Source organism: Magallana gigas, chromosome 9, assembly GCF_963853765.1.
Source record: "Magallana gigas chromosome 9, xbMagGiga1.1, whole genome shotgun sequence".
NCBI classification, from domain to species: Eukaryota; Metazoa; Mollusca; class Bivalvia; order Ostreida; family Ostreidae; genus Magallana; species Magallana gigas.
In genome coordinates this window covers 10648484-10674009 of record NC_088861.1, presented here as the reverse complement: position 1 = coordinate 10674009, position 25526 = coordinate 10648484, and the positions used below count along the sequence as shown (strand labels likewise).

The 25526-nt window shown below is 32.3% G+C and overlaps 2 protein-coding genes and 2 long non-coding RNA genes across 6 annotated transcripts; 2 read left to right on the top strand and 2 right to left on the bottom strand.

Annotated features, from left to right (window-relative positions):
* The first annotated feature begins 6214 nt into the window (after positions 1-6214).
* LOC136271320 (uncharacterized) lies at positions 6215-8472 on the top strand. Of its 3 annotated transcripts, none has more exons than XM_066071133.1 (4): positions 6215-6294; positions 6393-6454; positions 6629-6841; positions 8294-8472. In XM_066071133.1, the coding sequence occupies exons 2-4, from the start codon at positions 6403-6405 to the stop codon at positions 8449-8451; spliced, it is 423 nt and encodes a 140-aa protein (XP_065927205.1). In that variant the 5' UTR covers positions 6215-6294; positions 6393-6402; the 3' UTR covers positions 8452-8472. The 3 variants fall into 3 exon arrangements, with proteins under 3 accessions (XP_065927205.1, XP_065927206.1, XP_065927207.1); XM_066071134.1 differs by having other exon boundaries at positions 6228-6294; positions 6379-6454; XM_066071135.1 differs by lacking the exon at positions 6215-6294 and having other exon boundaries at positions 6314-6454.
* Positions 8473-9339: 867 nt separating this feature from the next.
* On the bottom strand, positions 9340-9846 carry LOC136271164 (uncharacterized). The gene is made up of 2 exons (XR_010709024.1): positions 9762-9846; positions 9340-9425 (listed from the first exon to the last, which is right to left on the bottom strand). It is a non-coding gene; the product is annotated as an uncharacterized lncRNA (long non-coding RNA).
* A 5908-nt stretch (positions 9847-15754) lies between these two features.
* Positions 15755-16938, bottom strand: LOC136271174 (uncharacterized). The gene is made up of 3 exons (XR_010709033.1): positions 16724-16938; positions 16342-16557; positions 15755-15917 (listed from the first exon to the last, which is right to left on the bottom strand). It is a non-coding gene; the product is annotated as an uncharacterized lncRNA (long non-coding RNA).
* A 5938-nt stretch (positions 16939-22876) lies between these two features.
* LOC136271748 (uncharacterized) lies at positions 22877-25320 on the top strand. Its single transcript, XM_066072177.1, has 4 exons — positions 22877-22893; positions 22977-23049; positions 23793-24005; positions 25142-25320. Exons 2-4 carry the CDS (start codon positions 22998-23000, stop codon positions 25297-25299), a joined length of 423 nt encoding a protein of 140 aa, XP_065928249.1. The 5' UTR covers positions 22877-22893; positions 22977-22997; the 3' UTR covers positions 25300-25320.
* Positions 25321-25526: the final 206 nt, after the last annotated feature.

The window sequence follows — 25526 nt, the reverse complement described above, 5'->3', positions numbered from 1 at the left end:
TTGTATATTATATATACAATAAAATATGTTCAAACCAATATACTTATCTCTTAAACTACGAAGTGATGGACAAATAAGTAAAAAATGGAACTCGTCTTCAATTACATTTAAGTTGCAAGATTCACATTTTCGACAATCACGTGTTAAATTATCATACCTCCCTGTTTCAATCTTTAAGTCATGTTCATGTGAGGACAACATAGTACTTCGATATAAATCGGCTAAGCCTAAGGTGGACAATTCTTTCCTAATATTTGAAATCCATATGTCATTATTTTTCACCATATCTTCGTAGCATGCTTCTAAAATACAGTGTTTCCTGAAAATCTCTAGTGGAAATCTACCTACTTCATAATAAACTGCACTGTTGAAAGTATTTTTTCTGACACCCAAAACCTCCTTACAAAAATTTATATGGACTTTTTCTACATCTTGACCTTTATGGAATCCCCAAATTTCAGCACCATAACTAAGTACACTTTTTACATCAGTATCAAAAACATTTAATTGAGTTTCAACATTAAAATTCAAATCTTTCATTTTACTAGACATGCTGAACATTGCTTTATTTCCCTGTGCTGTAACGATAACGATAAATGCTATTTAAAGGTTTATAAAGATTGAAAAGCCAAATTGGCATACAAAATACTGTATTCCACCTGTATTTCAAACGGCCTTGTAGTGAGCGACCAGCGCGCTAGGTTCCGTTCGACCGGTGAATCCACCTATGTATCTCATACGGCCGTGTATATATATATATATATATATATATATATATATATATATATATATATATATATATATATATATATATATAATCTTGATAGATTATTTCTTCTTTATTTGCATTAAAGTTTGTGAATGTCAAATATCCTGGGTGCATTACCAGGCTATTTCGGAGAATATTTTTAATTTGTCTTTGAAATACATGCAAAATTCATCTAAATGTTTTTAGTAAAAGTATGTATAAAAGATAGGTCGCATCTGACCTTAATGGTTAGTAATAAAATTCAACTATCAGATCTACCTAAAATCACAGGGATTTTTCATTAATTTATTCAGAAAATATTCAATGGCCATTGACCTACTTTTTTCAAAGTGAAAAGTAACACTTCAATCAAAGGTCTACATCATACCCTAAAACCTTTAAAATAAAATGTTGCTTATTTCAAGTTTTTATAAGAAGGTGCGGTTTTTTTTCAAAAACGTCTTGTTTTCAATATACATGTACGGCTTATTTTCGAAACAAAAAAAAACTGTAAGCGGTGAGAGCATAATCACATCATCCGTTCTGTTTGATTGTTCCATGTGTGCATTACAAAACATTACGGGATTGTGGTACACCAATGTGGTCATCATACCCCCACCAACCAAACAAGTACAGGTGTTGATATTATCTACACAGGTAAAACCGGCACCTATAGCACGAATCTTGCCACCTACTGAACACCAACCTGGATAGGAAAAAAACACAGTCTAATCAGATAACATTTCAAATTTCTTTTACAAGCTAAATGATTAGATTAAAAACATTAATAAGTAACTCTTTTATTGCCTTAAATGTCTTCTCTAAACATCACTGTTTAACTATTCTATGTAATGGCAATATGTACCGTTAATTATGTTGAATTTGCTATTAGTTATTTGAACATATAGAATTTATTCAATAATAAGGTCATTAACTGTTTCAATTAATTCCTCCACAAATCAAACAAAAGTATTTTATAAGTTTAAATTATGATTTTGTCCTTACCTGTAAGTTCTCAATCGTTTACTGCTTACAGTTTCATTTTGTTATAATGAGTGCTAGAAATAACCAAATGCACCGGTTCTTTTCATTTTAAAAAGCTTTTAAAAGAGATATGTCATAATACCAACCTGGGCATGCTTTGCATCCATCTGGCCAGGTTATTTGTTCCTCTTCTGGACAATCCAGTTTCGCACATTCCCAGGGTTGGCAAAATATTGTATCCACTCCGTCTATAGTATCCCTGATGCATTCCCTTCTTGTTTTATCTATCTGGTCCCACTGATCTCCAGGGTATTTTTCACACTCAAAGTACGTGTCTGGGGTTGTAGCAAGTACATGTACAACTTTTGAAGAGGAAAAAAATAAATTACATTCAGAACTATCATCTCAGAAGGTTAGAATACATGTAATTGAATATAAGACGCTCAAAAAATATTTTGACCATCAAATCTTTTTGTTTCATTATTGTCATTTAAACTTTGATATTTATTATTAAAAAAAACTATTTAGACTTACTCGCAAAAACTGACAGTAACACAATGATGGTTTGCAGAGAAAGAAAATACATCTTGTTGATCCGAACTTTTCGGTACATCCAGCGAAGAATCGGAATGATATGCTCCTGGGTAAAACTGCATTAATAAGCTTTAAAATTCATTTGAGTGCTTTTACTCACGAGTGACTAAACTCCTGCCTGTGGAAATGCTGTTTGAATGCTTCCAGGAAAAAAATATGTTGTTGTAGAAATTTTATTTTTGGCCTTTAGAAAAGTTGCAATTCACAAAAATGATTAATATTTAATCTTCAGGCGGGAATCCCAGTTCTAGAAAAATCTCTAAACGTGGATCTATGTCAACAAACTAAGTTCTAAAATGCTATTACTATTTAATAGTAAAGAAGTCGCCCTTAGGATCCAGAAAAGTCGGACCACTATCACACGAGTACAAACAGTAGAGTATAGTGCTCTAGGTTGTTCATTTAATATAAGTATGTGCATTTTGACATAATCATGTCTGGTGTTACAAGTATTTTGTCTCACAATGAGTAAAACGTGAATTATGATACACAAGTAAAATTAAGTTGTTTAATGTCTGACCACAACATGGGAAGAATCAGCAATTACATTTACCATTACCTAAAAATAAATTAAAAACAGAGAATCTTGCATTCGTGAAAACTATTTAAAACCTTAAATTTTTTAAACTTATTGTGTTCTGTAACTAACACTATGTACCATGACTAAAGAAGAACTATTGTATTTTTAGAAGTGGTAAATAATGCGAAATGTAAAATCATTTCACAACAAACACATCTATCTATCAAGCAGGTTTGAGTGAGGTAGGAGATTATTTTTGCATCCTTGATAATGGAGATCAGGCTCTGCATTTGGAGCTACCTCTGCATTTTATTTATAATATAGTTAAATCAACAATGCAAACTATCATCTATAAAACATGTGACCTGTTCCAAAAAAATAAACCTTATCCAGCATCCGAAACCTATGGCTCAGATTCAGCATTCAGTATCATAAGACGCACCATCCATGCAAGTTTGGTGAAGTTAGGACAAGAAATAACTAAGATATCATCATCAGAGGGCACCTGTTTCAAAAAAATTAACCAGTTCTTTAAACCTTAACCTCATCCAGCATCTGAAATTTAGGACCCATATTCAGCATCCAAGCATGTCAGGTGCATCAGTATCATAAGACGCGCCATCTGTGCAAGTTTGACGAAGTTGGGACCAGTAGTAACCAGGCTTGGGGCGAATTACATTGTAAAGTGATGCATTACATTACCATTACTTCATGAATTTGGGCATTAAATTACTATTACCATTACTTGATTTTCTTGAAGTAATGCATTACATTACCATTACATGAGTAAAGTAATGCATTACCATTACCATTACTTTGTTTTAAAAAAAAGTAAAGCTAATAAAGAGTTTGCAAATATTTCAAATATAAAACACTCTTTAACATATCAACAGGTTCATGCTCAGTAGCAGGTTCAAATTCAATGACTATAAAAGAGTCATTCTTTATTTGCTCAATATATGATCATCTTGTGCCATTATGAACAACATATTACATAAGTAAAATGATATTTATAGACATTTGGCATGATACAATGTAAGATACGAAATAGAGACACAGAATTACATGCATAACAAAAACAATTTCTTGAATAATGTTGCGGTTATGAAAAGCTATATAAATAGAGATATTTCCCCAGATTACACAAATCTTTATAATTTTGGACACTTTAGTCTTAATTGTATTAATTCATAAACAGATGGTTTCTCCTAGTTATATTTCTTAAGATACGGTATTTTAATCGGTATCTCTTTCTACTGGGGACACTTTAAGACAAAAAATTGCTGTTGCACTTTATGATCGAAGTTTCAAAGGGTTCATCTTTTAACTGCATCCTGTTAGTTTGAAAATCTTCCCAGCTATACTAAATAAATGTTTTACATGAGCAGTCGAAACTGGAACTGAAAAGCACTGTTTGACGATCTTTATCTTAGGATATATTAATTGCACTAATAGAAAAAAAATACATGAATCTTGTATTTTCGATCAGTCCAAACTAATGTACAGTGTACATAATATAAGAGAGAGAGAGAGAGAGAGAGAGAGAGAGAGAGAGAGAGAGAGAGAGAGAGAATAAGTAAGTAAAATTATTTTCAAATGGGTTATAATATTGGAAGTGATATTGATTTTAATCATGGATGGACAGTGCATTCATTTGGCTTTTAAAGGTGCATGTCTGTCTCCTATTCTATTGGGACATAGCGAAGGGAAGGGGATTGGGGTGTTTAGCACATCTTATAACAATAGATTGTTTTGATACTTAGATTATCCTGGGGGCATAGTGTGTTGTTGACACATTTCTTATTGAAGTGCAAACTAATTAGAGTACCGGTTAATTGTTTAAATGATTAAAAACTCTTGATAACAACACTCTTAAAAATGTTATGAAATTGTGCTGTTATATTTAGTAATATTAACAATTCAAAAATGAATTTTTAAAAATCTATTTTAATATCACAATTAAAACATTTTATCTCAAGAATTATTTCTTTCTTATTTAAAAATAAATTTAATCAAATCCAATTTCAACTATTCATTTATTCATCATATTTTTTAAAGTAAGCATAGTAATGCAAAGTAATGCCATGTAATGCCAGCATTACACTACATTTTGGAAAGTAATGAATTACATTACCATTACTTGTAATGCTAATTTTGTGGCATTACGCATTACTAGCATTACTTTGAAAACATGTAATGCATTGCAATGCATTACCATTACATTAAGCATTACCCCAAGCCTGGTAGTAACTAAAATATAATCATCAGATGGCACCTGTTTCAAAAACTTTAACAAGCTCTAAAAACCTTAACCTCCTCCAGCATCTGAAACCTATGACTCAGATTCAGCATTCAAGCATGTCTGGAGCATCATTATCATAAGACACACCATCCATCCATGCAAGTTTGGTGAAGTTAGGACCAGCAGTTACTGAAATATTGCTATCAAAGGGCACCTGCAATAAAAACTCTGACCTGCTCCAAAAACCATAACCTCCTCCAGCATCTGAAATTTAGGACCCAGATTCAGCATCCAAGTCTTTCAACTCCATAAGTAGCTCCATATGCATTATCAATGCAAGTTTAGTGAAGATAGGACAATAACTTAGATACAGGACCTGCAACAAAAACTTTAACCAGTCCGGACGCCGACGCCGACACCGACGCCTGGGGTACATGTATAGCATAAGCTCCCCTTGACTTCGTCTCGGTGTTAGTTAAGAGCCGGTAATGTTCTTGATGACAGAGAACATAAAATTTAGTAAACCCCCCCCCCCCGCCACTTTATTTTCACAGCAGACTATTTTTTTTTTATTTACATATATAAAATTGAATTATTATAGTGGAGTTGGCCCCTAACTTTTTGGGGAGCATATAAAAAAAATGGAAGAGAAAGATAAGGAAATCAAAAGTGAAATTAAAGGTAGGTAAAGGAATAATGCGCACTATATATATAATGTTAATCCTTAATCATATGACAGTGAAAAGATTCGGACAGATGTCGAGTTTTTGAACAATGCAAATGTCATATAGTAAAAACGGAACATATACTTAAATGCCTACAAAATAGATATACTCAGATGAAACTTGATTCATAAAAGATCGGTTTTGGCTTAATTCCTATCGGAGGGTAAGTTTTGGTAACGCTTGTTAATGAAACGATCATAACTTAAGCGACAGTGATAGTCATACAAATGAAAATGACCGTAACCCGCCTAGAGATTATTCATTATCTATCGTAAATTTTAGATTCCAGGGGTTAAATAATTGTGCTCAGAAGGTAACAGATGCATTTCCCGGAATTATTTTTAATTAAATTTCATTTCCACAGGCAAGATATCCGTCATCCCGTAAGTTAAAACAATTAAATACATTCGGAGGTTTATAAAAGCAGACTTATCAGGAGAGAAGTTCATATTTTCCTAACTCCACGTCGTGGTTAATACCGGTAAGTGTAGCATACATTACTATTTTTCTGCAACGTCTTCAATAGACATCAAATAATTACTGCAAAAATACCGCGGTATTAAAGTTGATATATTTCAGAAAAAACAAAATGGCGTTTCTTTCCTCAAGAACAGTCATTGCTTTCATGTCGATAGTTGCAGGTGAGTGTAAAATTACGTTTGGTTTTCATCAAATCATATTTGATCAATTTAATTAGTACTGTAACTGGCATTATATGATCAAGTCAAAAAAATATCATTAGTTCTATACGTTCTATCACACCTTTGAAATGATGAATCGATTTTATGATAATCTATTTCTTTATATTTCAAAAGTTGTACATAGTATAACTCCAGAGAGCTATTACTTTGAGTGTGAGCAGTACCCAGGAGATCGGTGGGACCAGATAGATAAAACAAACAGGGAATGCATGAGGGAGAATGTTGACGGGGTGGATACATTGTTTTGCCATCACTGGGAGTGTGAAGTACCGGAGTGTCCAGAAGAAGAACAGGTTACCTGGGGAGATGGATGCAAAGCATGTCCAGGTCGGTGTTAATATAGTTTACATATCACTTTTAAAATTACAATTATATTTTTATATACAAAAATTGTCATTTGCAAATATCAAAATGTCCCAAAAGATCAGAACTTGATTATGATAAAAGGATCAAAACCAAAAACTTGTTATTTTTTAAGGTCACCGTGGTGTTATTAATTTAAAAGACCAGTAACTGTTTTATCTATATTTGTTAAAATATCTTATAACAAATCAAAGTATAATTGGTTCGAAGAATCTTTTTCCCGTATTTTAGATCTACGGCTTTGAAAAAATTATGTAGAATATTACATAATTTCTTGACATTCTATGTTAAATCTTGAGAAAAAAAAAACCGATACCTATATTCAATTTGACATCATTTTAAAGACGATGTCAAGAGCTTGTTTCATTTCGTTTTGGGTTTTTTTGGGAGACTGTAGGCATTATAGATATATTGTATAAGTCAAAAACGACAAAACTCCGATATTTGATCCTCAATTCCTTCATATTTTTTTGAAATGACAGTTAAAAACATGATTTTGTATTCCGTTTACCAAACATTTTAGCCCCGGTACACCCCATCAAACAGCTATTGTTATGAAATATCATTCTTAAATCTTATAAACCTGTAGGCACCTTTCATTTACTAGATCTTGACCTTAACAATTTTATACTTTCATGTTAAATACTGAAATCTGATTGTTTTCGGCTCAGTTGATAATCCGTTTTGTTATACTTTCATGTTAAATACTTAAATCTGATTGGTTAAGACGCAGTTCATAATCCTTTCTATTACCCTCAGCGTTAGCAACGCACTTAGCAACGGGTAACATTAAAGATTGTTACATGCGCGAAAATTATGCGCGTACGGTTCGCTGTAGAATTCACGTTATTCTTATATGAAAGCAGTAAAATTTTCTTAAAAATTAAGACATTCAGTATAACAAAATAAATAGTGCCTGTTTGGGAAGATAAAAGTTGAAATTGACACCCCTCGAAAACCATTGTCAACCTCCGCTTCGCGTCGGTTGACAATGGTTTTCTCGGGGTGTCAATTTCAACTGTTACCCTCCAAAACAGGCACTATTTATATACTATTACCCTCCGCGTTAGCAACACACTTGGCAACGGGTAACACAACGAATAGTTACATGCGCATAAATTATGCGTGTACGGTTCGCCGTAGAATTTACGTCATTTCTATTAAAAAAAAGCAGTAAAATTATCTTTAAACTTAAGACATTCAGTATAACAAAATAAATAGTGCCTGTTTGGGAGGGTGACAGTTGAATTTGACATCCATCGGAAACTATAATCAACCTCCGCTTCGCGTCGGTTTACAATGGTTTTACAACATAATACTAGTATCTAGATGAAAAGTCGTAGGCGAGGCATATTGTCAATCTGTTCACACAAAATAAAATATTGACCAACTCAACTGTTTTATTTTTGCATCAAGGTTCGTGCTCAGAAGGTGGCAAGATTCGTCCAGAAGGAGGTGATAGTTTCACCTGTGTGGATAACACGAACATCTGTAGCTGTACGACTCAAGGGTTTTCTACAACCTTAATGGGTTACAACCGCGAACTGTTTTGCAATGCAGCAATGGAGCAATAAAATATTATAGAATGTGAATAAGGTTATGTTGTTGTTGGTTTTTTTAACACCTTTTAAACTTTCAATTAACTGCCGTATCTAGACAAAACCTAGGTTTGAGACTTCTACGTGGATAACTAGGCGGCCTCTCTGTCATCTATTTATCTCCGTGCAAAATTCGCTGCTCATAAATAACTTTTTTTGGACTATGTTGTTTTGTAATATTTTCTCGCAGATTATTTCGTACAAAGCTACATATTCAATTAATGATTGACACTTTTTTACTGTACGCGTGATTTCAAAGAGACAGGGTGTTAACGTCATTGTGCTTATATCTATACCAGTAGGTAAGAGTCCTTTATCCTAATTAAGATGTTGAATGCATAATGTATAAGAAGGGGGTTAAATTAATCGTTCGTTTTCCGGGATTTTTCAGATTTTATATGTTTGACTCTGGAGAAATGAAATGTCTTCGTAATGAGAGTTAATTACCACTGATTACCCCGGGGGTCTAAATTGGTGGGTTGTTAGAAGGGTGTGGATGATGTCCATTAAAATTCAAGTCCGATGAATGGGATACTATGATAACATTTTTGCATCGATGAACAATTTTTCTGTTACAGTCTAAAATTTTCTCAATATATTATCTAGTGTATTCTGTCTTTATTACTTATAGGGATACATGGTTACAGGGAATTATCACAAGATAATTCTCGGCCATGATGATTCAGGAAGTCATAATAAACATATGTGTATATCACAAATGCACTTTTGTTACATTATGATTGTTTTTCAAAAGTTATACTTAGTACACCTACCAACAGCTACTATGAGTCTGAGCAGTACCCAGGAGATCAGTGGGACCAGATAGATAAAACAAAAATGCTCATAAAATAATGCAACAGAAGGAACATTTAGCAATATGATAAAATTTACTTCTACAAACAAACAAATACATCTTAAAGTCATCCACCCTTTTCTATTAACGTGCTCGCCTGTAAAAAGAAAAAAAAAGATCAGTTATTTTAAGGACATAGAGAGAGAAAAAAAGAAAATATGGTTATAATTTTTCATAGCACGAAAACATGATCTAACAATAATGCCTTTCTTTGATGAAACACCTACAATACTTAAATTGACATGTTGTTGAATAAAAACACTTTTCCTGTTTAGCCTTTAACCACAATCACTTACAAAAATTAACTGTTCAAAGATTGCAACAATATCTACTGGGCATGCAATGATCAAGTATTTTAAAACAAATTACAATTCTATATAAGATTTTCCATTTGTGTCTAAGGCAAAAACTTTCAACAAGCTTTAATTCGTACCATTGGAACTGTTTACGAGCTTTCTTCTGTCCGGGCTTGTTTCTTTCCTTCACACGGCTGTCCCTATCCAGGAGGCCAGCTAAAATAAAGAGTAAAGTTTTATATTATACTTACATATAATTTATTATTTTTAATGAAAAAAGGCCCACTGCGATTTCCATTTCTATTATAGAGGGTTTTATAGAAAAAAAAACATTCTTATTTCACTGTTATCTGTGGGAATAAAAATCAACGCTTGGTATGAACACTAAAAAACTTTGCATGTAATTTACATCACAAATTGTTGTTTATGGTTGGAAGAGTCTTTTATATATTTGTCAAAATATTAGGACTTACAAATAGACAGACTGCAATTGAAAAAGAAGCCTGATGTATTGAGAATTGCAAATATATTAAACAAACGAATTTGACAATGATTTTCAAATATTTATTGAAACAAAACCTTACTAAGCATCCATCAAATAAAATAATGTAATTTATATACTTGTAAACATTTTTTTTCATACCCAACACTTACATAAAGATAATTTATTGACCATTTGCTGTGACAGAAAGGGGAGTAGGGCATTAGACAGACCGTGCCTGATGGCGCCCGACTGTCCCATTTCTCCCCCTCTCTCTACCCGAGCGTGAACATCCACCTTATTCAGGGAATTAGTCAGCACAATAGAAACAACACCTGCTCCCTAGGAAAGTAAAAGCATAAAATAAATCCAAATATAAACTATACATGATGCATTCTAGCTAGAAAGATGTTATTTAATTTGAGGAAATAAAAGATCCTTTTTTTTTGTTTGCGGAAAAAAGGTAACATTTTTATTAAATAACATTGTTAGTGTTGGTTTCTTACATGTTCATTTAAATTTTCAATTAAAAATCTGATAGGTTTCAGACTTTCAAACTGAATATTTTTTTTGTATTTGTATTGAATGAAATCTACCCATGTCTGTATCAACAACTACAGATGAGATGATGTGGAATACAAAATGTATATATTAATCATATAGTAAAAAGGATATAAAAAATTTAAAGGATAGAAAATGGGGGGGGGGGGGATTGATCATTTTTAAACTTTAGAAAATAATTTGTGTATTCATGTGGGATTACATTTGTGCACATGGAAAACATTAACCAATTATTTATATTTAATAAATATATGAAGACCAAATGTTTTTCAAAACAGGTTGTTGGTTTTTTTTCTCATTTACAATGTAGCTGTATCCAAACACAGCAATACCTCAAATATACATGTACGAGCCAACTGTTTTACCTGGCATACTGGGATTCAAAATATTGATTCCTTTCCCATTAATCTCCATGATGCCTTCTCCCTCTGTATACACTGTCACCTGTACAATTGCTGATTTCCTGTAACCTGATTGGTTAAATATAGTGCAACAGCTTAAGTCTAAGGCAACTGCAACAATGTGAGATTCCAGATAAGTAATTGTTAAAACTCGCTGTGTAAAATATTTTTTACAAATAATTTTCAAAAATATTTAAGTATTTCACACATATTTTTCATTTGACAAACTTAAACATTTTTAACACTTTTTTTGTTGACCTACACAGTGGTATTGTACAATCTAAATATGTTATTTTTGTTCATGTGCCTTATGTACCATTCTATGGTTTCGAGTGATTTGAACTAAAATGAACTGTTCTAACGAGTTAGCTGTTTCGTTATATCGAGTCATTTTTCGTTATGAAGAGATGATAATTTCGTTACACATTTGTAACTACATGTGTACATGGAATTGTCAGCTACATGTTATCTCATTATAGATAAGTATTAAATTATAAAGAGTTGGGGGTTTTTGGTTTGTTTGGGGGGTTTTTTGTCTTCTTTTTTTTACTATAGCGATTGGTGTATTGTAATGGGAAATTATTTATCTCGATATAACGAGTTAAATTTCTCATAATCAGAGACAGGATGTATGTTATCCTCTTTTCATTGAATAAATCCAACCTTTATTGAAATAAATTAAAGTTCCACTTTAAACAGAATGTTCTTTCATAATTAAATGTATTTAAGTGATACATGTAAAAGATCGATTTGAAAAAAGGGTAATTCCTAAATATTGATGATCTGGGGGGGGGGGGGGTTGTTGGGGGGTTTTTTTGTTGGGTTTTTTTTTGGGGGGGGGGGTTGCTTCATTAAAAGTGTTGAAACAATCATTCCTTATTGTAAATGGGGTATAATTTGCCAAATATCATAGAGTCCTACAACTGTCATATGATTATCTATTGATTTCCATCATTTTTATTGTATTCTGGAAATGTTTTGGACAGAAATGAATCCAATAAAAATTCGGTGTTAGGGTGAAAGTATTTTTATTATAATCAAAAAAAATGTCTATGAATTGTACAAGTTGGAACGAGCTAACCATCATCGCTAACTGGAATCACATCAGATGTATTTCTTCCAACCGCAACTTTTTGGGGCTTTCGCACAAGCTCGGACAAGTATTCCTTTTCAAAGAATGATCGGCATGTAATATCACAAGTCAGCTCCGGTAATGTAATTCGAAAGCATTACGCTACAGTCAATAAATATAAATATAGCATTCCGTTTTGTTTATCCACGAAATAGAAATGCATGAATAAGTTTTGCTTTAAGTAGGCAATCCATACTTCTTAGACATCTGTGAAGAAAAACGTGATTTGAATCATTATGTAGGTAACTGAATAAATGTTTTACTTTCAAGGCAAACAGATAAAAGTAACGTTTTAAGTAATCTACGTGTAATTAAACATTTAAATGAAGTCACTGCATAGTAAATAAAGAAGTGCACGGCGCAATGCGTTAGCAAATACTTAAATTTACCGGATGCCCACTATAGAAACAACTGTGATCGGCCAAAGCTGATCACAGAAAAACATCTCGAATATCTCTCCATGGCGATTCCCTTTTTAAAAACTTGATATCAACACAACGCACCTTTTGATCTGATGAGATGTGAGCTCAATTTCATTAAATTCAATAATTTACCCTAAAATATACCACAGAAGCGGCATACAAGGTTGTCTAGCCGATGTTTTTTTTAATAGTAAGCGTCTGTAGTATTTTCGTGGGAATATCTTTGACAATATGAATCGAGTATTTGGTAGAATTGTTTTGAGATTTACTAAAGTTAATTTCATAATTTTTTGTATCCTTAGCAACGGCATAGACCAAATATTATTGCCCCCGCAATGTAAGGTAAATTACCCGATCTGGGTGGCCTCTTTGTTTAATGATACCTTTTAATTGTGAGCTCTCTATCCTCCAAATTCATTCCATTTTTTCCCGTGCCGAAGAATTGTAAAAGTATGATTTTGAAGTCTAGGCGTGAGTTTTCAAGTTTTTGGACAGCGTGAAGGGAAGAGTATTTGATTATGAAAGAACCTTAAAACTTAGTATTGGTTTAAGATACGAGAATAGTACTGTCGTTAACAAAGGTATTCATCACAATCTAATATATGAACATAATAGGTTAGATTTCAATCTACCTTTTTGAATTAATGTCCTCCTCTGAATGCCCTTGGAAATACAAATGTTCTGAATGAGCGGGATTTAAAAGTAGTTGTGTCGAAGCCAATGAATTTTAACCGCCTTATGTAGTAAACATATGAATTCCTACATAGTGAGGGGTTTGGGGGTTTTTTCACCTGAGATATGTTGAAGCAGACTGTGGTATATTTTGATATTTTTGTTTCAAGTAAACATTCTACACAATGTCTAAGAGGGACGAAAATTCCGGAGGTAAGCGAGTATACGCGTCGTGACTGCCTGGGGGGCCAAGGACCTAAATTTTTCCCACTGAAATCGAGAAATTGTGTCTGTACTGTAATTTTGTTAATATGGAGTATGCCTATTCTAACGAATGTGCAGATAAAGGATTAAGTAGATATGGTGACAAAATGAGTCTGAAATTTTCAGATTTTGATTTTTCATTAAATGTGTACAATGCTAAACTCATGTATCTTAATTAGTTCACCAGACCAGTATTTGGTCGTAATATATCAAAACTGGGGATTCTTTTTTACGTGAGTACCTAATTTGCAATTCAACCGTTTTCCATTAAATCCCGATAACACGTACGAAATCGCGAAAGCCGATTTTTTATCATAGTTTCATGTAGTTTACATACTCGTGTGTAAAAAAATGAAATTTTTGAGATTTTAAAATTCGCAAGTTGTGCTTCTTGCAATTTTATCCGAATATGTATTCCTCCCGTTAATTAGGAATGTACAGTATAAAGCAAATACGACACTGAAATCACTTTATAAAAAGGAGTTCGTGTTATAACTTTTGATATGTCGTGTGAAGTATTGAAAGCTTGGTTTTGCTTTGGTTTCATATAGTAAGAATGATATCATATATGTATTAGTTATAACATTGACGTTCAATTTGGATCAACCTGTGACAGCGTAGATTTTACGGTGCTAGGGTATTCTTCTGAAACTGCATCCGTCGTGTGCAGTACGGACGGGGTGAGGGAATGATGGCGTAAAAGGAACAAGTTATAAGGATGAGGCGCGTTGTGGACCGTAAGATAAAAGGTTATGTATGCCGTAATCCCAAGGGTCCACCAATATGCAATTCCAGAGAAATAGAACCAAGTGATGAAGGATTTAGAATTATTATAAATCAAGTTTAAAGGATGAACAATAACAAACAAATTGGGGACACAGACGGAAGTGGCCGGTAATGCGTCAGGCCTCCGAACTCTAGATTGATAAATACAATTCAGTATATATAAGAATCTAAACAATGAGTAAAAGTGACAATTTGATGACATCAAATAAATTGAGTTAAAGATTCCCAGGTATTAGGTAATAAGATTAACTCAATGAGTCGTTGATGGCCAGGCCATGAAAGGCATATAATTACACAATGTTGTTTCAAGAGATTAGAAGTTCTTGGGAGAAACATCTGTTTGATTTGTAGTTACAATTAATACAGAGTCTGCCAGGTGTCAATGGCTAATTCACTTTGTAAACATTAAATTCTAAGAATATATGACAAAATAAATGTTGTAGCTGAAAAGTAAAGTCCGAAATAAAGTAATTATAGAACAGTCAATTTTGCAGTGTGATAAACCTATGAAGACTTTTTCTACATCTTGACCTTTATGGAATCCCCAAATTTCAGCACCATAACTAAGTACACTTTTTACATCAGCATAAAAAACATTTAATTGAGTTTCAACATTAAAATTCAAATCTTTCATTTTACTAGATATGCTGAACATTGCTTTATTTCCCTGTGCTGAAACGATAACGATAAATGCTATTTAAAGGTTTATAAAGATTGGAAAGCCAAATTGGCATACAAAATACTGTATTCCACCTGTATTTCAAACGGCCGTGTAGTGAGCGACCAGCGCGCTAGGTTCCGTACGACCGGTGAATCCACCTATGTATCTCATACGGCCGTGTGTGTATATATATATATATATATATATATAAATATATATATATATATATATATATATATATATATATATATATATATATATATATATATATATATAATCTTGATAGATTATTTCTTCTTTATTTGCATTAAAGTTTGTGAATGTCAAATATCCTGGGTGCATTACCAGGCTATTTCGGAGAATATTTTTAATTTGTCTTTGAAATACATGCAAAATTCATCTAATTTTTTTTAGTTAAAGTATATATATTAGATAGGTCGCATCTGACCTTTATGGTTAGTAATAAAATTTAACTATCAGATCTACCTAAAATCACAGGGATTTTTCATTAATTTATTCAGAAAATATTCAGTGGCCATTGACCTACTTTTTTCAAAGTGAAAAGTAACACTTCAATCAAAGGTCTACATCATACCCTAAAACCTTTACAATAAAATGTGGCTTATTTCAAGTTTTTATAAGAAGGTGCGGGTTTTTTTTCAAAAACGTCTTGTTTTCAATATACATGTACGGCTTATTTTCGAAACAAAAAAAACTGTAAGCGGTGAGAGCATAATCACATCATCCGTTCTGTTTTATTGTTCCATGTGTGCATTACAAAACATTACGGGATTGGGGTACACCAATGTGGTCATCATACCCCCACCAACCAAACAAGTACAGGTGTTGATATTATCTACACAGGTAAAACCGGCACCTATAGCACGAATCTTGCCACCTACTGAACACCAACCTGGATAGGAAAAAAACACAGTCTAATCAGATAACATTTCAAATTTCTTTTACAAGCTAAATGATCAGATTAAAAACATTAATAAGTAACTCTTTTATTGTCTTAAATGTCTTCTCTAATCATCACTGTTTAACTATTCTATGTAATGGCAATATGTACCGTTAATTATGTTGAATTTGCTATTAGTTATTTGAATATATAGAATTTATTCAATAATAAGGTCATTAACTGTTTCAATTAATTCCTCCACAAATCAAACAAAAGTATTTTATAAGTTTAAATTATGATTTTGTCCTTACCTGTAAGTTCTCAATCGTTTACTGCTTACAGTTTCATTTTGTTATAATGAGTGCTAGAAATAACCAAATGCACCGGTTCTTTTCATTTTAAAAAGCTTTTCAAAGAGATATGTCATAATACCAACCTGGGCATGCTTTGCATCCATCAGGCCAGGTAATTTGTTCCTCCTCTGGACAATCCAGTTTCGCACATTCCCAGTGTTGGCAAAATATTGTATCCACTCCGTCTATATTATCCCTGATGCATTCCCTTCTTGTTTTATCTATCTGGTCCCACTGATCTCCAGGGTATATTTCACACTCAAAGTACGTCTCTGGAGTTGTACCAAGTACATGTACAACTTTTGAAGAGTAAAGAAAAAATTACATTCAGAACTATCCTCTCAGAACGTTAGAATACATGTAATTAATTATAAGATGCTCAAAATATTTTGACATCACATCTGTTTGTTTCATTATTGTCATTTAAACTTTGATATTTATCATAAAAAAACTATTTAGACTTACTCTCAAAAACTGACAGTAACACAATGATGGTTTGCAGAGAAAGAAAATACATCTTGTTGATCCGAGATTTTCGGTACATCCAGCGAAGAATCGGAATCATATGCTCCTGGATAATACTGCATTTATAAGCCTTAAAATTCATTTGAGTGCTTTTAATCACGAGTGACTAAACTCCTGCCTGTGGAAATGCTGTTTGAATGCTCCCAGGAAAAAAATCTGTTGTTCTAGAAAAAAATTTTTTGGCCTTTAGAAAAATTGCAATTCACAAAAAAAATGATTAATATTTAATCTTCAGGCGGGAATCCCATTTCTAGAAAAATCTCTAAACGTTGACCTATGTCAACAAACTAACTTCTAAAATGCTATTACTTTTTAATAGTATAGAAGTCGCCCTTAGGATCCAGAAAAGTCGGAACACTATCACACGAGTACAAACACTGGAGTATAGTGCTCTAGGTTGTTCATTTAATATAAGTATGTGCATTTTGACATAATCATGTCTGGTGTTACAAGTATTTTGTCTCACAATGAGTAAAACGTGAATTATGATACACAATTAAAATTAAGTTGTTTAATGTCTGACCACAACATGAGAAAAATTAGCAATTACATTTACCATTATCTAAAAATAAATTTAAAACAGAGAATCTTGCATTCGTGAAGACTATTAAAAACCTTAAATTTTTCAAATTCATTGTGTTCTATAACTAACACTATGTACCATGACTAAAGAAGAAATATTGTATTTTTAGAAGTGGTAAATAATGCAAAATTACCTACTGAGACAGGTAGACAGTTTGATATTTCTAGAGAGAATAGAATTTATAAATTATGTACTTATGCAAAAGTAATTTGAGATGGATTCCACTATAATTATTTGTTTAACTGTTTTGATATTTGTTTAACAGATGCTAGAAGCATGTATTTACCAAAATAATATATATTAAATCCACGTGATTTAAAATTTGAAATATTCAGAATTTGCATTCATGGTTTCAAGATTCGTCGAAAAGGTGCCATTATTACATGTGTAGATTGCACGAACACCTGTACTTGTACGGTAGGTGGGGTAACGTCAACTACGTGGATAGGCTACGATCACCAACTATTTTGTAATGCATGGTTTGTTCGCCAAATTATATGTATCGAATAATTAAGCAAAATGTAATACAGTTATATTTTGGGATATTTTATAGTTTTCAGTTTTTTGATGTATCACAGCCGGTTTCAGTGGACACACCGGAGAAATCTTTACAATCCGAAGCTAAAGTGCGCCCTTTTTAGAGTCCACCAAGAGACAAAACATAGGTAATTACAGATTACAAAGCTCACCGAGACGAGGCATCACCTTTATGAGGCATCACCTGTATGAACCACCTTTATCATTTTATATGAAAATCATACTTTATGATCTTGGATATTCATGGATACTGACTGTTTAGACACAATATCGTATAATATCTGTTAAAAAGTTGTATGATAATCATATGTTCATTTCATACGGTATTATAAGATACATTATGTTTATCAATACAATAGAATAAATACAATATTGCATCCTATCATACTAACAATATATCATATCATACAATAAAATACTGTAATAAACAATGATAAAATATGATATTGAAAAATATTATATCACATTGTATTGTGTTATAAATAAGTGTATTCTATCACATAATACAATATCATTGATATATAATACAATATAGTATTATATGATACAATATCATATCACATAATACATCATAATAATGTAACATATGATATTTTATTGTATCATATGATTCAATATAATTTGATACAACATTGTATCATATGAAATGATACAATATCATGTGATATAGAAAAATATTATATAAAACAATATTATATTATACATATTGCATCATATGATAGAAAAATATATAATACATTATCATATAATACAATTTCATTTAGTATAATCATATATAATGTAAACCGTATTATACAATATCGTATGATACCATATTATATATTGTTTTCCCTTGGACTGAAATGTCACATTTTCATTGGTTTAAAAATAGCACGTGATTGCCTCATATATCTCTATATTTGTTCTGTGAGAATTAATATTAGGCAATATGGCCGTCATTGGTCAACGCTTCGCTTACTCATTTCGACATTTCATAGTATTTAATTATACATAAACCACATGCCGTAAGTTCTTAAAGTATTTGGAGTAGTTGCCCTTTGAAATTCTTTAAAATAAGAGTAGTTGCCCTTAGTATATTGACGTCACATTGTTTTGTCTGGAGCAGAACAAAATGGCAGCGTCGAAATTTGCTCAAATCTCTGCAGAGAAAAGGGAAAAAACATTTAAAATTGAATAGCAACAAAACATTGTAGGTAAACATGGATGAAGCAAAAAATTTTAAAGAGTATTTGAAAGGTGAGATTGAAAATTTTGAAGAGTTTAAATGAGTTAAATTGGACGAGGTGTTAAGCATCTTGTACATGGCTATGCCATGATCATCGCTATTTGTGAATAAATATGTCGCTTAATAGTCCTCAGGAAAACAAAACACTTATTAGGTTAGTTACTGACTCACTACGGAAATATATTGGGTTGATCAATCTCATAGACGGCTCGGCTTCGCCTCGCCATCTATGAGATTGATCAACCCAATATATTTCCGTAGTGAGTCAGTAACTAACCTAATAAGTAATAATATATAATAATATCATTTCATACATTGTGATGTAATACTATATTATAGAAACCAATATCATATTATACAATTTCGTATGATCGAATATTATATATTATACAATAATGTATCATATAATACAATATTATATATTGCAATATCATAATTAGCAGTATCATCTGATAATATAATAAATAACTAATTCAATATCATATTAAACAATATTGTATCATAATATACAATATTATACATACCAATATCATAATACTATATCATATCATAAAATATTTTTAAAAAAAAATTGATACATTATAATATTGTATCATATAATTTTTTTACAATATCACATATGATATCATATTGTATCATATTAAACAACAGTGTATCATATTATACAATACTTTATCATAGGAATCATGTTAAATTATTTAACAACAAGCACATCTATCTATCAAGCAGGTTTGAGTGAGGTAGGAGATTTTTTTTAACATCCTTGATAATGGAGATCAGGCTCTGCATCTGGACCTACCTCTGCATTTCATTTATAATATAGTTAAATCAACAATGCAAACTATTATCTATATACATGTGACCTGTTCCAAAAAGTAAACCTTATCCAGCATCCGAAACCTATGGATCAGATTCAGCATTAAAGCCTATCAGGTGCATCAGTATCATAAGACGCACCATCCATGCAAGTGTGGTGAAGCTAGGACAAGTAATAACTAAGATATCATCATCAGAGGGCACCTGTTTCAAAAAATTTAACCAGCTCTTTAAACCTTAACCTCATCCAGCATCCAAAACTATGGCTCTGATCCGATTCAGCATTAAAGCCTATCAGGTGCATCAGTATCATAAGACGCACCATCTGTACAAGTTTGATGAAGTTAGGACCAGTAGTAACTAAGATATAATAATCAGATGGCACCTGTTTCAAAAACTTTAACAAGCTCTAAAAACCTTAACTTCCTCCAGCATCTGAAACCTATAGCTCAGATTCATCATTCAAGCATGTCTGAGGCATCATTATCAAAAGACACACCATCCATGCAAGTTTGGTGAAGGTAGGACCAGCAGATACTTAAATATTGATATCAAAGGGCACCTGCAACAAAAACTTTAAACTGCTCCAGAAACCTTTACCTCCTCCAGCATCTTAAATTTAGGACCCAGATTCAGCATCCAAGTCTTTCAACTCCATAAGTAGGTTCAGATGCATCATCAGTGCAAGTTTGGTGAAGATAGGACAAGTAATAACAGGACCTGCAACAAAAACTTTAAACAGGTCCGGACACCGACGCAGACGGTATAGCATAAGCTCACCCTGACTTCATCTCGGTGAGCTAAAAAGCCTATGATTTGCAAGAATTGTCGCGACCAAGGTCACCGCATATCTAACTGTATCTTAAGCTGAAGATTAGATCGCCCAATAAATGATAAATTTGCCTCTAGATGAGACCTAGGTCTATAGTAGAACAAAAGGTTTCCAACGGTAGAGTTGCATGGGTGCTTCGGTTCAGCCCCCCCCCCCCCCCCACACACACACACACACATACAAGTACATATAAAAACAACGTTTATTATCGTTGTAATATATAAATCTCAATACACAAAATGAAAACGATGATGCCCTCGGAAATATCTGATAAATGATTTGCGGATATCAAAAGGCTTAACCAACGCCCCTAGGAGTTTTGTTGATAAAATTTCAATTAACTCCAACTAAATCAATTTACACCTGCTGCAGAAAAATTGATGTTTCAGCTTAAAGCAAGATAAAAAACTTTACAGTAAAGGCTAATATAAATTATAATTTCATAGAAAATGAAAAAAAAAATCGTTAAATTTAGAAGCTTTTTGTAAAAGTAAGATTAACTGGCTTACATACAAGTTCATCTACACCACATTTTATAACTTTAATGAAAAGAGTTTAAACTATTGTAAGAAATGTATTGATTACAATATTATTTAAGAGCCGGTTATGTTCTTGATGACAGAGAACATAAATATTAGTAAACCCCCCCCCCCCCCACTTTTTTTTGCAGCAGACTATTTTTTTGTAAATTTACATATATAAAATTGAATTTTAATGGAGTTGGCCCCTAACTTTTTGGGGAGCATATAAAAAAATGGAAGAGAAAAAAGGAAATCAAAAGCAAAATTAACTGTAGGTAAAGGAATAATGCATAATGCGTACCTTCTCCCCACCCCCCCCCCCCACCCCCAACCCCACCTCCACAGATTTTAGGATTTTCAATATTTCAGGAATTTTACTTTTATTTTTTATTTTTTTTTCTTGTTAAGATTTATAAGATGACCTTGGCCAACCCCCCCCCCCCCCCACTTTCAGAAACGATGTTACGTGCCTGAAAGTAATAATTGTATCTTTGTGTAATAAAGCAGGTAACACGGGCGTTGTGTTATAACTTTTTGATATAATACAACGCTCCTTAACATCCGTTACCATTGCTATTTTTGGTAAATAATACTTCGAGTCCCTGCATATTCTTACCAAAAAAATTTAACACACATTCTGATGGTTGTCGTTAATCTGATTTGTATATACACTTACTCAATAAAACAATTATATATAAATATATAGATATAGATATAGATATAGATATATATATATATATATATATATATATATATATATATATATATTATAAAATGTAATCTTTAATCATATGACAGCGAAAAGATTCGTACAGATGTCGAGTTTTTGAACTATGCAAATGTCATATAGCAAAAACGGAACATAGACTTAAATGCCTACAAAATAGATATACTCAGATGAAAATTGATTCATAAAAGATCGGTTTCGGCTTAATTCCTATCGGAGGGTAAGTTTTGGTAACGCTTGTTAATGGCAACATTGCGACAGTTTTTATCAATCTTTGATTCAAAAATTTTGACGAGTGGCAAATACTTTAGTCTCTTAAATGTTTGGTTTGTATCATATCAAAAATCTATATTCTTATTTTTTTTCCTTTCCCGACTTCAGTTGTAGAAAAATGACAAGCATTATCATTAGCATATGTAGCGACATGTGGAAACCATTGCAACATCTGTAATTTGGTTGTTTAAAATGATAATAATGCGTTTAAAAAATAAACCCCGATTTATTGTTTATAAATTGAATATAAACTCCTAAAGTCATTTACTGCTAAACATGTATAATATTATCCCGTTACTTCAAGAAAAAACTATCTTAACTTAAGCGACAGTGATAATCATACATATGAAAATGACTGTTACCCGCCTAGAGATTATTCATTATTTATCATAATTTTTAGATTCCATGGGTTAAATAATTGAGCTACTGCAACAGATGCATTTCCCGGAATCAGTTTTAATTAAATTTCATTTCCACAAGCAAGATATCTGTCACCCCGTAAGTTAAAACAATTTAATACATTCGGAGGTTTATAAAAGCAGACTTATCAGGAGAGAAGTTCATATTTTCCTAACTCCACGTCGTGGTTAATACCGGTAAGTGTTGCATACATTACTATTTTCTGCAACGTATTCAATAGACATCAAATAATTACTGCTAAAATACCGCGGTATTAAAGTTGATATATTTTCAGAAAAAAATGGCGTTTCTTTCCTCAAGAACAGTCATTGCCTTCATGTCGATAGTTGCAGGTGAGTGTAAATTACGTTTGGTTTTCAACATATCAAAGAACTATATATGATTAGGGCCTAAAATGGCCCCCTTAAATGAACATCATCATTTTACTATCATTCTTTGTTTTCTTAGTACAGATATGTCTGTGATGTGTTTACAAAATATTCATTTTGGTTCAAGTGCCCACAATTTAGAAATATGACATTGTAAAGACAACCTTTTCCCGCCATTTTTGCATTTTTAGCGTAAAACAGCTTGTTTTCAAGCGGTTTTCTTTCTGAAAACATAGAGCTCATTCTTGAACAAACAAAAATATTTTAATCAGAGATGTATCTAGCCAAGACTAATAAGTGACAAAAAAATTTTCCTTGTTCAAGCATGCGCTCTATATTTCCCATTCGTAAATAGATAAGAAAAATGTCAATTTTTGGCTGATTTTGATTGAATTATAGAAATGGCATAACTCCTGACGTCATATACTACTAGTGAGTGCAAATAAATCAAATACATAGATGAAAAATATATTTTATATCAACTCTTCTAAAAAATTAGTTAACATTTTATTGTACCCGAAACACTTTAAAAATGGCGAATTATGGGGGCCAAATTTAACTCTTATCATATATAGTTCTTTGATCAATTTAATTAGTACTGGCATTACATGATCAAGTCAAACAATATCATCAGTTCTATACGTTCTACCACACCTTTGAAATGATGAATCGATTTTATGATAATCTATTTCTTTATATTTCAAAAGTTGTACATAGTATAACTCCAGAGAGCTACTACTTTGAGTGTGAGCAGTACCCAGGAGATCAGTGGGACCAGATAGATAAAACAAACAGGGAATGCATGAGGGAGGATGTTGACGGGGTGGATACATTGTATTGCCATCACTGGGAGTGTGAAGTACCGGAGTGTCCAGAAGAAGAACAGGTTACCTGGGGAGATGGATGCAAAGCATGCCCAGGTCGGTGTTAATATAGTTTACATATCACTTTTCAAATTATAATTATATTTTAATATACAAAAATTGTCATTTGCAAATATCAAAATGTCCCAAAAGATCAGAACTTGATTATGATAAAAGGATCTAAATCAAAATCTGGTTATTTTTTTAAGGTTACCGTGGTGTTATTAATTTAAAAGACCAGTAACTGTTTTATCTATATTTGTTAAAATATCTTATAACAAATCAAAGTATAATTGGTTCGAAGAATCTTTTTCCCGTATTTTAAATTTACGGCTTTGAAAAAAATATGTAGAATATTAGATAATTTCTTGACATTCTATGTTAAATCTTGAGAAAAAAAAACCCCGATACCTATATTCAATTTGACATCATTTTAAAGACGATGTCAAGAGCTTGTTTCATTTCGTTTTGGGTTTTTTTGGGAGACTGTAGGCATTATAGATATATTATATAAGTCAAAAACGGACAAAACTCCGATATTTGATCCTCAATTCCTTCATATTTTTTTGAAAATGACAGTTAAAAACATGATTTTGTATTCCGTTTACCAAACATTTTAGCCCCGGTACACCCTATCAAACAGCTATTGTTATGAAATATCATTCTTAAATCTTATAAACCTGTAGGCACCTTTCATTTACTAGATCTTGACCTTAACATTTTTATACTTTCATGTTAAATACTGAAATCTGATTGTTTTCGACTCAGTTGATAATCCGTTTTGTTATACTTTCATGTTAAATACTGAAATCTGATTGGTTAAGACGCAGTTCATAATCCTTTCTATTACCCTCAGCGTTAGCAACGCACTAAGCAACGGGTAACATTAAAAATTGTTACATGCGCGAAAATTATGCGCGTACGGTTCGCTGTAGAATTCACGTTATTCCTATATGAAAGCAGTAAAATTTTCTTAAAAATTAAGACATTCAGTATAACAAAATAAATAGTGCCTGAGGGTAACAGTTGAATTTGACACCCATCGGAAACTATTATTAACCTCCGCTTCGCGTCGGTTTACAATGTTTTTACAACATAATATCTAGATGAAAAGTCGTAGGCGAGGCATATTGTCAATCTGTTCACACAAAATAAAATATTGACCAACTCAACTGTTTTATTTTTGCATCAAGGTTCGTGCTCAGAAGGTGGCAAGATTCGTCCAGAAGGAGGTGATAGTTTCACCTGTGTGGATAACACGAACATCTGTAGCTGTACGACTCAAGGGTTTTCTACAACCTTAATGGGTTACAACCGCGAACTGTTTTGCAATGCAGCAATGGGGCAATAAAATATTATAGAATGTGAATAAGGTTTTCTTGTTGTTGGTTTTTTTAACACCTTTTAAACTTTCAATTTACTGCCGTATCTAGACAAAACCTAGGTTTGAGACTTCTACGTGGATAACTAGTCGGAGTCTCTGCCATCTATTTATCTCCGTGCAAAATTCGCTGCTCATAAATAAATTTTTTGGACTATGTTGTTTTGCAATATTTTCTCGCAGATTATTTCGTACAA

Coding starts and splice junctions, on each gene's coding strand:
- LOC136271748 (XM_066072177.1), top strand. CDS start 22,998: ATGGCGTTTCTTTCCTCAAGAACAGTCATTGCCTTCATGTCGATAGTT. Junction 23,050..23,792: donor CTTCATGTCGATAGTTGCAG/GTGAGTGTAAAT, acceptor ATATTTCAAAAG/TTGTACATAGTATAACTCCA. Junction 24,006..25,141: donor TGGATGCAAAGCATGCCCAG/GTCGGTGTTAAT, acceptor TTTTGCATCAAG/GTTCGTGCTCAGAAGGTGGC.
- LOC136271320 (XM_066071133.1), top strand. CDS start 6,403: ATGGCGTTTCTTTCCTCAAGAACAGTCATTGCTTTCATGTCGATAGTT. Junction 6,455..6,628: donor TTTCATGTCGATAGTTGCAG/GTGAGTGTAAAA, acceptor ATATTTCAAAAG/TTGTACATAGTATAACTCCA. Junction 6,842..8,293: donor TGGATGCAAAGCATGTCCAG/GTCGGTGTTAAT, acceptor TTTTGCATCAAG/GTTCGTGCTCAGAAGGTGGC.